This window comes from Pelophylax lessonae (assembly GCF_965119305.1).
Source record: "Pelophylax lessonae genome assembly, chromosome: 6".
NCBI lineage: Eukaryota > Metazoa > Chordata > Amphibia > Anura > Ranidae > Pelophylax > Pelophylax lessonae.
The window spans coordinates 82,921,778-82,936,415 of record NC_138773.1 but is presented as its reverse complement, the minus strand read 5'-3'; the positions used below and the strand labels follow the sequence as shown (position 1 = coordinate 82,936,415).

The 14,638-nt window shown below is 45.7% G+C and overlaps 1 protein-coding gene across 1 annotated transcript in view; it reads right to left on the bottom strand.

The window, feature by feature from the left end:
- TTYH3 (tweety family member 3) overlaps positions 1-14,638 on the bottom strand; it is a gene marked incomplete at its 5' end in the record, with an annotated part of 144,241 nt that overhangs the window by 56,246 nt on the left and 73,357 nt on the right. Inside the window, 3 exons of the mRNA XM_082261693.1 lie at positions 795-931; positions 3,122-3,214; positions 6,166-6,258. Coding sequence (XP_082117819.1) covers positions 795-931; positions 3,122-3,214; positions 6,166-6,258 — 323 coding nt within the window. The remainder of the gene's footprint in view (positions 1-794; positions 932-3,121; positions 3,215-6,165; positions 6,259-14,638) is intronic.

The window sequence follows — 14,638 nt, the reverse complement described above, 5'->3', positions numbered from 1 at the left end:
ACAAGTTGCCATGTACATATGCCTTGGTGCTGTGCTTAAGGGATGCAAGCGCAATACGGGCAGCACTTACATTACAAGGCACCGCACAAGGAATCATGGGACGCAGTGCCCTGAAGATTTAAATCTCCAACAAGCTCAGGGAGCGCTCCCCAAAAACGGAAGTTAGGGGAAACACTGAAGGAAAGGACACAGGAAGGAAAAAATCTCAACACTTAAAAGCAAGACTTTGGGGTACAATAAAGGAAAATAGCACTACATTAGCTACTAGCTGGAAAGTGCATTGACACATTGGGGGTTTAGTACTTTAATATGAATGATGACATTTTGGAGTTTATGTATAAACTTTCACTGAGCAGATGTCTTAACCATTTGCAAGGGCAGGTTTGTCATTCTTTATAAGATCATTATCTCCTTTCACTGTCAGCTCCATCTAGTGGCCATAATATGGTATTTTTACTGAAATACTTCAATAAATAAAAATACTAGAGAAAGCTGGCAATCACAAGAGTTAATCATATTACAAACAATGCAGTACACATTTGTGGTGCATGTACAGATGCTTAGGATCCCCTTAGAATCCAATAGAATGAAGGACGGGGGAAAAAAAGGCCTCAGAGCTGAATTTTACTTTGCAAGAAATTTGCAAGTTACCCCTTACCCACCCCAAAATAATGCATCTTTATGGAGTTTTCCTTTATTGTCCCAGTAAAGTCTTACCACCAACTATCCCCCCATCCCTTTGTAGACAAACATACAATCACACACAAAGAATAAAAAAGCAGTTACTCACATACCTCCTCTGCTGCCAGGTATGGGGCACACTGCACACAATGGAGCTGAACATCAGGGCAGTTACAAAGGAGAACAGGACCAGGTATATGAGCCCCTCCACTCCATCATAGCAGAAACCGGTGAGAGACTGGACATAATCCTGGCAGGGGACAGAACACAAGAAACATCTCAGAATCTAGGTGAATGAGCCTGGCAGATTTAAAGGATATCTAAACCCAAGAATAAAAATGGAATATATTGCAGCTTACCAGGTCTTAGATGTGGTGCCTGCATTCATTTTTATCAGACTAATATCATTTTCAGTAAGTAGAGGAAATACCTGTTTATCTTGCCAGAAATGCAGTGTCCTTGTCATTTCCTCCCACACCTGTACTTTGCTATCAGTGTCCACCAGTAAGCAGATATAGGAGGAGTCCCTTATAGTGCAGTTGCACATCTCTCCCATGTAAGGAGTAAGTATCTCCAATAGTATAGAGAGGTTGGATTTATCCTTCATTTTATGGATAGTGTAGGACCCACTGACAATGGGGTACTTTGACGTAGTGGTGGGTTTGAGCACTATATGGCCATATGGTGGGACCAAATCCCCATTTTTACTTATTTTGATTGCCTTTTTATATTTAATAGTCATTTCTTTTGCATGTGTGCGCTATCCTCTGTAGTTATGTATGTAATTTGGTATTTATAGCTGCACCAGCTTTAGAAAGGGTGTGCCTGCCCCAACCCTTTGTTATATAATGCCGCTTGCCAGTTCTTGGATGTGGTGTCTGCATTCATTTTTATTTTTCAGATTAAGATAATTTTTTTAGCAAGTACAGGAAATACCTGTTGATCTTGCCAGAAATGCAGTGTCCTTGTCACTTGCTGCAAATTGAAGCCACATATAACGTTATCTTCCTTCTCTAAAATTACTAATCCCAATGTAAAGAGGAATGCTTGTCTGTAGTCCTCTCCAAGGGTGGCTGCCATGGACCCCTTTATATAAAACAGTGGCGAAGCGAGTGTAGCCACCCTTGGACAGGAGTTACCAACTGAAAATAAAGCAAAAAAAAAAATGCAGCCATCTGAAAAAAAGGCAGTTAATGTTGGTTGCGTTTTATGTTCCTTCACATTTTATAATTATTGGAACAAATTAAAACAATTAAACCTCTAGCTAACTTATCCTGTTGTACAGCAAGTGACCCAAGTGAATTGGGTGCCATATGGAAATCTTCAAAGCCCAACTCCAGGAAAAGTAAAAGTCCTCCCTTGCAGTGCACTGCTGGCATGAAATGCTGGTATCATCTAGGAGACAGTAAAAACATTTGACTTAACCAATACTCCACTTCCCTGGCAAATGGCATTCCCCAACACTTCAGCAGTGGATTGTCCATTGGCATCCTGACATCCAATGCAGGGCTATGGGCCTTGCATCAGACTTTATGACCACAGGAGTATTTGATTCCAGGTTACAGGGGAGAGGAGGCTGCAGGGACCAGTCTGGCAGTGGAAGATTGGTTAGATAAAACGAATTTACCTTTACTTTACCTCTAGATATAAAGAGGCAGTAAACCCTTGCAGTGCAGGTGCAGCCCACTGCAAGGGAGGACTTTTACTTTTCATGGGGTTCAAAGCAGAGGCGTAACTAGAACCTTCAGGGCCCTGATGCAAGAAACCATGAAGGGCCCCCCAGACCCCTGGCCGGGGCCCTTACCTTCAAGCCCAGGGCTCTTCCCACTAATCCTGGGGCTCTTTACACTTGTTGCATGGCCTTTTATTACGGTCCCGCAGCAGGATTCTTTCACAAGTTCTGCAGTGGGCCCCCTTCCTGCAATCTTGTGGGCCCCCTTCCTGCAATCTTGGGGCCTCCCCACAGTGGTGCAATGCCAGGGTCCAGTTGCAAGTGTGACCTTTGCGATCCTGGAAGTTCACCCACTGGTTTGCTACCGGGCCCCCTGGAGCATGGGGGGCCCGGTAGCGATTGCAACCCCTGTAGTTACGCCCCTGGTTCAAAGCATTTAAATAGCCACATACATTACAACCTGTTGTACAATATTCTTTAGATAGATCGGTTATTGTGTAGCATGAAAAAACTACCCCATCATACCATGAATGGACAACTTTGACCAACGTACGCCAGATATTTCAAAGGAAACTATTCTTGCTAATGTCACAGACACAAGCATGAGGAACCCGAGCTGCTAGGATTCTCTTCATGAGAGATAATTCCTTATTTCTCACCTGTCAACCCAACAACTAACTGATTATTGCTGGTGGTGATCATTCACATACCTCTTGTATGGCTAACCCTACTGATCACAGAAACCAAGATGCTTAGACCGCTACTTACCAAGTGCAATCCTCGGCAGTCCACCAGAGCTGTGAGATGCTGCAGATTGATCTCTGTGGAATTCAGAACTCCTTGAATGTTGATAAGTTTATCCTGTAACCAACACATTCAACAGTTAAATTTACCCTTGTTTTTAACTCTTCAGTTTTCTCAGATTGTGGGTAATTGATCATCATTCATGATACATCAGGGGCATGGAAGGAAAGCAGGGCCACATAGAAATATGTTTGCAACTTTATTGAGATAGTGTTGCTATGGCTATTTTGGTGTTTTTTATAGTATAGATATGTTGAAAACATGTTACATACATTGTTTTATAAGCTAGACATCCCCTAATCATGTGCAAATTAACTTGTTGGACTAGTTCATAAACATAGAAGAGGAAATGATGCAGACAGGAAGTGAGGGGGAGGGGAAAGGATTTGAACAAGCCATGTGATGAGAGACAAAATGAACAGTTTTTTTTTCAGGACTTTAGAGAAGAAGCAGTCTGAAAGATCCTGCAAGATTACTCCATCACCAGGAAAAAGTTAAATGGCGGTTTAGCATACTTTTTGCATACAATTTCTGTGCTAATTTGCTGGAAAGAATGGACATGTGTACATTGTAGGCATATTTTGTAATATCGGTCAGTCTTGTACTGTGTTTTTCCAAAATTGTAAGTTTGTATCTGCAGCATTTTCATTTAGTAAAAGCACATTAATACACTATAGAGGTTTTAATTGCTTCCTTGCTTCCAACGCAAAGTAACCTTACTAGACGCTAAGAAAAACAGATAGAAACATAGTACCCACTTACAATATAACAGGAAGTTAAAAAGCAAACCCAAACCAGACGTATCAGGTATCAGTGCAAAAAAAAAAAAAAAAGTTGAGGGGGACATGCCCCCTTTTTTTTTTTTTATAAAAGAACTTTATACACAGGTCGAAAACATCAAATATCTTAGAATTTTTTACGAATGCCCAATGGACTTGGTTGTTCACCATCTAAAAGGTGTCCATGTGGTCTTCCTTATGTGTGTGGGACCCACCATCCAGACCCTCAGAACTCGGTTTGTTGATCATCAAAGATTAACCGAGCAAGGGAGTGTGGAACATGGTGTTCCCAGGCATTCTGCTAAGAAACACAACAAATCAACTGGGGGCTGAAAGGTCTAGCTTATGGAGGTCATTTCCAGAACCCTCCCTTTCACAGAGAGGTTCCGAAAATTAGGCAAAAGGGAAGGCTTTTTGGATTTTGACCCTGAACACTCTGCTTCCCTTATTGTTGAATGAGGAGATTGAAGTTAAAGTGATTGTAAAGTCTAGTTTTTTTTTTTTTTCTATCCTCCTCAGCTCTCCTGGCCCCTCCCTACTGTCGAGTGCCCCCACAGCAAGCAGCTTGCTAGGGGGGCACCTGAGCCAAGCTGCAGCTCCATGTATCCATTCAGACACGGAGAGGATGTTCGGCTCCAACCCCTCTCTCTCCCGATTGACAGCTGCAGGAGCCAATGGCGCCACTGCTGTGTCTCAGCCAATCAGCAGGGAGAGTCCTGGACATCCGAGGCATTCGTGGACATTGCTGGATAGAGAGGGGGCACAGGCAAGTATTAGGGGGGCTGCTGCACACAGAAGGATTTTTATCCTAAATAAAAACCTTATGACTTTACAACCCCTTTAACCCTCCTCTTGTGTTAGGGTCAAAACTGACCCGTTTTCAGGTTTTGAATGTCTAGAAGTATCACATAAATTTGTTTATTGCATCAAGATTTTTTTACTTTGTCAGGAACCTCTATTTAAACAATGTAATAGAAAAATAATCCTTTTCACTAAATTATAAAATACTGTGGTGAAAATTAAGACGTTCATGGTGTTAGGGTCAATTCTGACCCAGTTATAATATAGGATTTTAGGACACTAATATGTTCCAAAACTGAAATCATAAACACTCTCTCTGCTTAGTAACAGTGACAGCCAATCCCCTCTCAACCCTGTGAGCTGTAGTTAGGGAGGGGCCTATCTCTTTTCCTGCTTGTCTGCTTCTCTAAATAAAGTGAAGAAACATAGGACAAATTCATTTCAAAGTTTGTACATTGTGAATCACTTTGATGGGACAGACAAATGGGTTGATGCTTTATAGATTAATAAAACCATGATTAGGCTGTAGGATGATGAATTAATATGAGATCAGTGTAGTTTGTTTTTATTATATTTTATTATTAAAATAGATATGTATTTTTAACTTTTTTTTTTATAAATTATGGGTTCTATGAAATAATTTAACAGTAGGTTTACATTGAGAATTGAATAAATAAGTCATACCCAGACTACATATTATTCGACATGATTATATTATAATTTTTTTACACATTGTCTATGGATTTATTAGATTAGATATGTCTGTATTTTTTACTGAGTGTGTTCTGAGTTGAATACTACTTTTTTGAATGTTTTGACTGATAATCTGTGACATATGATGCTGCAGTATATAATTGTACTGTATATGGCACAAGGTAGGCTTGACAAAGGGGCAGATCCCTAGAAACTCGTTGCATGCTTTGAACCCCACCCACTCTTGCTTTTCGGTCTGGGTACCAAGCTCCCCTGCACAGTGGTATCGTGGAGAGTCATGCTCTGTTTTGCTCTCAGTTCAGGCTCCACTCTCACACTGGATCCAGCGCTGCCATCTTGTACTGCGCCTGTGTTTTCTGTGCTACCGAATATCGATCCCTTCATGTTGTAATGCAACTCATCACTATATTTTTATCTCAAAGTTGCAATAAGTTGATGTTTCTTTGCGCCCTTGCTTTTCTTCCATGATGCCTGATGTTGTTGGATCCTCCCTGATTCTGTTGTGGGGTGCTGTGGGACATGTTAAAGTGGAATTGCAGGATTTTCCAAACTATGCTTAAATCTGCTCCCAACCCCTTTTATGGGCCTGGACTTCCACTTTGATGCATGACCTGTCAGGTGACCACCATCCCTTCTGGATTACCAGCTTGGTCCACAAATTACTTGAATACCAATTCTCATTCTGTAGTGAAAGAGCCACTTCTGTCTTCTTACCAATGACTTGGGGTATTCTTTAACAGCTGAACGCAAGAGATCCAGTACCTCATCCTGCATCTCCACCAGGGCTTTGTGGCCACTTGACAATATCTGAAAGACACAGAAGGGGGAACAATTGGTCATCACATCCTGTCCATTGCAAGCTGCTTTGATACAAAAAAATAAATACCCGATACAGAATTCAACACCTCCAAACTTCTTTAGGCAATGCATGCAGATCATGGCTGGTGGGTTGCAGTACATTGTTTCCTGTAAACATCACAGCATCCTGCCTCAGTACTGCTCTTAAGAGCCCCCAGCCCCGATGCAAGCATTTTGCTGGCTCTTGAAAGGAGTCACATCCTTGATGGGTGGTAGCTATAAAGGCTTGACTTGCATGCATACTGCCCTAGGTAACACCCACATATGATGCTGAGCCTCCATGATTAAAAGAACTGTAATCTAATGAACTAGAGGGGTAGGCTAGCCAGTAAATTAAGCAGGGCTCTGACTTGTTGTAGGTTTTTAATGTGCATTGTGAGAAGCTCACAGTGTGCAGTAAAATCAGAGTAAGCAATTTCAGTATAAACTGTACAATTGTAACGGAAGGCTGCATTTCAGTTTTAAGGAAAAATGAACTCAATAAATAGAAACAAGATTCATGGGGGGCGTGGCCTGGCGCAGCATGTGAGAGGACGTGTGTGAGAGGAGCTCCGCCGGACCGATCTCCTTTACCGCTAATCCTGCAGCCCTCCGGGCACGATAATCCTCCCTTCACCTCCCGCACACCCGCGGCACTGACCTCCACATGTCTCCGCCGAAGAAAGGCTCGGAAGCTGCGGCAAAACTAGCTGCATTCCGGAGGCTGGAGAAGGAGGCCCCGATCCAAGATGGCGCCGGCCCGTCGCTCGTGGTGGAGGAGCCGGAGAGCCCTGCTACATCCAAGGTATTGGAAGCGATTGCCACCTGCCAGACCATGCTGACAACTAAAATCGAGGAGGTGAAGGTAGATATATCACTGATGCGTCAGGATATGCAGAAGCTAAGGGACAGAGTTGGTGAGGCTGAACACAGAATCAGCGAGGTGGAAGACTCCCTCCCCCCATTGCAAAGCTCCTCAGACAGGCTGCAGCAACAAGTACACCTTATCCTTCAAAAACAAGATGACATGGAGAATAGGCTGCGCCGCTGTAACTTGCGGTTCATTGGCCTCCCGGAGGGCTCTGAAGGTGCAGACCCCTCATCTTATTTGGAACAATTGCTCACTCAAACATATGGCAGAGAATCCTTTTCACCCACTTTTGTTGTGGAACGTGCACATCGCCTCTCAGGGCGTCCCCCCCCTCAGGGTGCACCCCCCCGCACATTCATCGCTAAATTCCTGAACTATCGGGACAGAGATGCCATATTGCGCCTGGCCAGAGTTAAGGGGAACATTCCATTTGGAAATCACAAAATAGCGATTTTCCCCGACTTCTCTGCTGAGGTCCAGAGGCGCCGCAAGAGCTTTTTGGAGGTCAAACGCAGGCTGCGTATCAAGAATATCAAATACTCTATGTTGTACCCGGCCCGTCTTAGAGTGGAGGGTGAGGACCGAGCCCACTTCTTTGAGGATCCGGAAGCCGCCATCTCCTGGCTAGAAGGACTGGAAGCTAGAGCCTGACCACCTTGCCCTGGCGACTTCATGACACTTTCTCCCTGATTGCCTATGCCTTATGCTGCTGCAGAGGTGGGGGGGGCTTTGTAGATCCTGCGGAACTCAAGACTTTGCACCCCCCTTCCCCCCCCCCTCATTTCCCTGAACCACTGCTCCTGTGTTTGACCGGCGGAGCGCCCTAGCTCCACAGATGGAACTGGTTTTTTTTGTTCTCTTCCTATGGATTTCCACCTGCCCATAGGTTTTGCTACCCAGCGATACACCTGTTGGTTTTCGCCCCCTACACCCGCTCAGGCGTGTGTTTGTGCCCAACTCCCCTGTTGCCCCCTGCGACTTCTGCTGGACCTGGGCCCCCGGGCCCCCTTGCTTGTCCTAGTTGTATTTTGCTGTATTTTTGCTGACTATCCTGGGGGTCCCTGGCCTCCTGATATTGCTCTTTACCAGTCGCATGTGGGCCTGTTCTGGTTGAGGCACTTGTTTGGGAACATGCCCGCACAAGTTGGGGTTGGTGCAGGGCAGGGAGGGGGGATTGGGGTATTACCATTGTTTACAGTTTATAATTGGTACAATCTCTATACTGTTTCTGTTCTATGCACATTGACCTCAAGTAATAACTGCCTGCTCTTTTACTGCCGTTTATTAATGCTAGTGTATGACCGTGGAATTGTTAGTTCTGTGGTCTTATTGCCTGAGATCCTGGGAGCCTCCGCTCCACGCTCCGTATTACCCCTGCCATGGCCGCATTGAAATTGTTGACGTGGAATGTCAGGGGTATGCGCGATAAGATTAAACGGACGGCTGTCTTTAATGTTTTACGCCGTGTCCGGGCTGACATAGTACTGGTGGAGACACATTTGGAGGGCCGCGTACAGCAGTCTCTCAAACGGCCTTGGGTTGGTTGGGTGCAGCACTCTGCATATAGCTCGCACTCCAGGGGTGTGGTGCTTCTGGTGGCCAAATCGGTGCATTTCCAGCTCCTAGGATCTCAGGTTGACCCAATGGGTAGATATGTCTTCCTTAAAACGTCAGTCTATGGGGAATTGATGCTGCTGATGGCTTTCTATGTGCCCCCCCCTTACTCTGCTGTGGTTATAATGGAGGGATTGGCGTTTATGGCACAATGCCCGGGGGCCCCGGTGATCTGGCTGGGCGACTTTAACAATGTGATGGACTCGGGTCTGGATAGATCCGGTGGCGCCTCCCAGGCGCCGCCGGGGTCGTCCCCAACCAGGTTCTCCCGATTGGTGGAGAGCTTTGGTTTGGCCGACTCTTGGCGCAGCAAGTACCCCGCTCAGCGTGCGTACTCCTGTTTCTCGGCTGCACACCATTCTATGTCACGCATTGATCGGATATTGATGTCTCGAACCCTGCTCCCCAGGTTACTGGCGGCAGGCTTCGCCCCACGGACTCTGTCTGATCACTGCCCTTATTGGATACTGTTGTCCTTGCCCTGTAATAGACCTCCCCCGGCCTGGCGCCTGAATCCCGCCTGGCTCCCCTTGGTGTCTGATGGGAACGACATTGAGGGGACCTGGACACAATTCTTTTCTGATAATGAGGGCACTGCCTCCCCGGCTGCAGTGTGGGAGGCATTTAAACTGTTCGCCAGATCCACTATGATTTCCAAAATCAAAGCTGTTAGAGCGCGGGCTGCTGAGGAGATCTCCAGGGCCACGGCGAATCTGTTTGAAGCTGAACAGGCCTTTATGGCGGACCCGACTCCGACGCATGAATCCCAGTATAAATTGACCTCTAAAGTCCTTTCCCAACTTGAATATGAGAAGGCGAAATCTAAGATGTTTTTTCAGAAGCAGAATCTGTTTGCACATGGAGAGCGGGCGGGGAAACCCCTCGCATATTTAGTTCATTGTGAGGATAGGCCCCCGGTAGTTATTACTTTGAAGGATGACCTGGGTAATGAGATCACCGATCCTGCTGCGGTGACACAGTGTTTCCGATCATTTTTTAGTACACTTTACACCTCTAGGGCCCCCGCTGACTGCACTGACATGCATGACTTTCTGGACTCTATTGCCTTTCCCACATTGACACCCGACCAGTTGGCGACCCTCGAGGCACCCATCTCTGTGGAGGAGATTGCAGCAGCCGTGTCCGAGTTCCCTAGATCTAAGGCCCCCGGCCTGGACGGCCTCCCGATTGAATTCTTCTCCCAATATTCGGAACTCCTTTCTCCTAAATTATTGGCTTTGTTTCAATCTCTGTTCAAGGATGCAGTCCTGCCCCCTTCTATGCGGGAGGCGCTAATTGTGCTCATCCCCAAGCCGGGCAAGGACTTGCACGCCCCAGAGTCTTACCGTCCCATCTCTTTGCTCCCAGTAGACACTAAAATCCTTGCAAAAATTTTATCCCTCCGTCTTAACAAGGTGATCCTTTCACTCATACACTCGGACCAGGCCGGGTTCATGCCTGGGAGGAACACCTCATTTAACCTTCGCCGGTTATTCATGAATCTCCAGGCACAACACGACGGAATGGGCGGCAGGGTGGTGGTCTCCTTGGACACGGCTAAAGCATTCGACTCGGTAGAGTGGCCATTTCTATGGACCTGCCTGGACCGATACGGCTTTGGACCTAATTTTATTAAGTGGGTCAAACTTCTATATAGCGCCCCGGTAGCTAGGGTCCTGGCCAACGGCTGGCAGTCGACCGCCTTCCCTTTATCCCGTGGCACTCGACAGGGGTGCCCCCTCTCCCCCCTGCTGTATGCCCTGGCCGCGGAACCCCTGGCGATGGCCATTAGAGCACATCCCGGGATTCGTGGCCTACGTAAGGGACCGCTGGAGGAGAAAATCAGCATGTATGCTGATGACACTTTGTTATATTTGGAAGACTCTCGAGAATCCCTGCTCACAGCCCTTTCTTTAATTGAACGGTACGGACGATTCTCCGGTTTTCAGATAAACTGGGATAAGTCACAAATTCTCCCGCTTGACGAGAGCCCGCAGGCGATCGCCCCCGCAAACCCGGCCCTGCAGTGTGTATCCCGCATTAAATACTTAGGGATTCAGGTGACAGCTAGCTCAGCAGATTATGTCCCAGATAACGTTCAACCCTTGTTCCCTCTGCTTAAGGCCAAAATTCAAGTATGGTCCAAATTACCTCTGGGAGTGATGGGTAGGGTCAATTTAATTAAAATGATTCTCCTTCCCAAAATTCTCTATGTTGTATGGCATTCTCCTATATATCTGCCACTCAGGCTGTTTAAGCAGATGGAATCACTCCTCAAGACCTTTGTTTGGGGTGCTAACCGGCACAAGATCTCCTGGCGCAAACTCAAAAATCCTACAAATCTAGGGGGGTTGGCCCTGCCGGATTTTAATCTGTACTATCTGGCAGCTCAGTTGTCCCAGTTCTTTCACATTGATAAAATGGATAGAGAACGCTTCTTGACCCTGCTCTGCCCTGGGTGGGCTCATCCCCTCGGGGACCCCCTCCTAGTTATCCTTAGGGGCGTCAGGGGCTCGCCGGAGCCCCTGTGCCCCAGATCTCTCCTATATCACTATTGTCGGATCTGGGAGGTGGTAGCGTCCAGGCTTCGGTGCCCTCCGTTCCACACACTCACCCCTCTGTGGCATAATAGTACATTGCGTGAGTTCCTCTCCATCCCTGACCTGTCGATATGGAGTGGGAGGGGTATTCTCCTCCTTAGCCATATCTCCACGACCACTGGTCTGCGGTCTTACGAGACCCTGCGAGACCAGTTTGCGCTCCAGGGCCCCATGCACTACAGATACTTACAGCTCTCCCATGCTTATAGATCTCAATTCCCTGACGGTCCTCCTGAGATAGAATCGGTCACCACCCTTGAGATTGTTAAAAGTACAGAACCCAGTCACCTCATTTCCATGTTCTACTCTGAGCTCCACACACCTTCCTCGACCACTTTAGCTTTTGCACTTAAGACCCGCTGGGAGCGCAATGTGGGGGCTATGGAGGATGAGGAATGGGAGGATGCCCTGGAGACGTGCCGCAGAGTGTCGCCAAAACTGTCGGATCGCCTAACCCAGACCTTTATAATACACCAGGCTTATTTCACCCCACTTAGACTGTCCAAATATCACCCTGACTTGGTCCCCTCTTGTCCTATGTGCGCAGACCCTGATGCTTCCTTCTTTCACCTATTGTGGAGCTGTCCCCAATTACAGACTCTATGGTAACAGGTAGTCACATTTCTGCACAACAAAATGGGGTCTCCTCTACAACTCTCCCCTAAGGAGTGTCTCCTGGGGGTCTATCCGGATGGAGAGATGCCCAAATCCACTGTCATATTTCTTCAGGAAACTTTGTTTATAGCGCGTAAATTGATAGCCAGGCGGTGGATGAGACCTACTCCTCCTACTCTAGGATTGTGGATTAAGGAAATTAATAGTGTCATCCCATTTCATAAACTTTTATATAAACATAGGGGGTGCCCTCAGAAGTTCAACAAGATTTGGGACAAGTGGGTGCAGTGCCCTGATACGGCTCAGTAGTGCAGTGGGTAACTACTTTATGCTGACCGCCCCAATTGACCTAATATTGTCTGCTTGAGTGTTGGGCCGAAAGAAAGTAACTGACTACTGCCTTATTTTTACTATGTCTGTTCTGTTTCTAAGTGTTAATCACTGTGTATATTTGTATTTTTTTTTTTTTTGTACTTCTGTGTGTTATGAATCTGATCGAAGTTTCAATGCACGGTTTATTTTTGTATTGTACCAAAAGTTTCAATAAACCTCACTGTTTTAAAAAAAAAGAAACAAGATTCATACTCTCTGGTTGTTTAAAGGGTCAGTCCATATTTGGATTTTAATCACCCATTGTTGTCACATAGGCCCTATTTTTATCACTAAAAGCACAGAGAAACCATTAGAAGACCGCCTCCCTGGAGTCAACAAACACCACAGAATTCCTACAATTTCTAATTTATGCATTATTGAACGTAGCTTTTCAGTAATTCTAGCCTTGCAGCACTTGCACATAATAACTGGCATCTTTTGTATGTATGCACACAGTAATATTGCTCCTGTACAGCAGCCTTTGCTTAAATTATTACTGGTGACTAACTGCGCAATCATTTTGTTTCTGTACAAGTTGGCCTAAGTGTCATAGAGAGCTCCAGGCTACAGTACTCCATTCAAATGTATTACATTGAGTACTGTAGCAACAGGCCAGCAAAAAGCCAACAAAGTAGTTGTAGGCAAGTTGATAGATGGCTTGAAATTCGGGCCGATCCATGCTGAAGCAGCCGAATTTCAGTCCATCTACACTGTATAACCAAAAGTATTGAGACACCTACCTTTACATGCACATTAACTTTTTTGGTACCCCAGTCTTAGTCCGTAGGGTTCAGTATTGGGTTGACCCACCCTTTGCTGCTTTAACAACTTCAACCCTTTGGGAAGGCTATCCACAAGGTTTAGGAGTGTGTCTATGGGATTGTTTGACCATTCTTCCAGAAGTGCATTTGTGAGGTCAGGCACCAATGTTGATGAGTAGGCCTAGATCACAGTCTCCGCCCTTATTTATCCCAAAGGTGTTCTATCGGGTTGAGGTCAGGACTCTGTGCAGGCCAGCCAAGTTCCTCCACCCCAAACGCTCTCATCCATGTCTTTATGGACCTTGCTTTGTGCACTGGTCCAAATTATTTGGTGGAGGGGGGATTATGGTGTGGGGTTGTTTTTCAGGGATTGGGCTTGGCCCCTATTTCCAGTGAAGGGAACTCTTTAAGGCGTCAATATACAAAAACATTCTGGACAATTTCATGCTCCTAACTTTGTGGGAACAGTTTGGGGATGGCCCCTTCCTGTTCCAACATGACTGCGCATCAGTGCACAAAAAAAGGTCCATAAAGACATGGATGAGTGAGTTTGGGGTTGAGAAACTTTACTGATCTGCAAAGGATCCTGACCTCAACCTGATAGAACACCTTTGGGATGAATTAGAGTGGAGACGGCAAGCCAGGCTTTTTTGTCCAACATCAGTGTCTGACTGATGCGCTTCTGGAAGAATGGTCAAACATTCCCATAGACACACTCCTAAACCTTGTGGACAGACTTTCCAGAAGAGTTGAAACTTATAGCTGCAAAGGGTATGTCAACTTACTCAATACTGAACCCTATGGACTAAAACCTCGTACACACGATCAGTTTATCTGACTATTTTTTCATCAGTTTTTTTGTTGCATGCTAGTCTCATATCGAAAGTGAAAAGGTTACTTTCATACAAAAATTCTCGTACGACAGAATTCAACTTCAGAAGCGATGTCGTGTGTTGAATTGTTTTGTATGTATTCTTTCGTCTCCGAGCATGCCTAGTCTTGCTCTTACAGTTTTTTTGGACTAATTAAAAGGAAAACCGGATGTTGTGTTCAGGTACGATAAAAAATTGTATAGCTGCAGATTCAGCTTTTGTTGTATGAAAATTTGTAATCGGCTGTCAAAAGCACTATTCTAACGATCCAAAAATCTGCAGATTGTTCGTCAGACTAAATTTTACTTCCGATTTTCTTATCGTGTGAACGGGCCTTTAGACTGGGATACCATTAAAGTTCATATGCGTGTGTTAAGGCAGGTGTCCCAATACTTTTGGTAATATACTGTATATAGCCGGCTTACTACACAAAGATTACGGTCTATTGTACAAGTTCTTGGTAACCCTTGCTGTTATTCTCATGCATGAACAGTGATGTTGGTTTTAGGAAATGGAGGGGCCAGGGGGGCACAAAAGACTGCTTAGTACCCTGGCCCGCATGCACAATGGAGATGGATAATTTTGATCAAAGGATGGCATGCAGAAGAAGATGGAAGTCCTGCTTTGGTCCAGACCAGCTCCAAC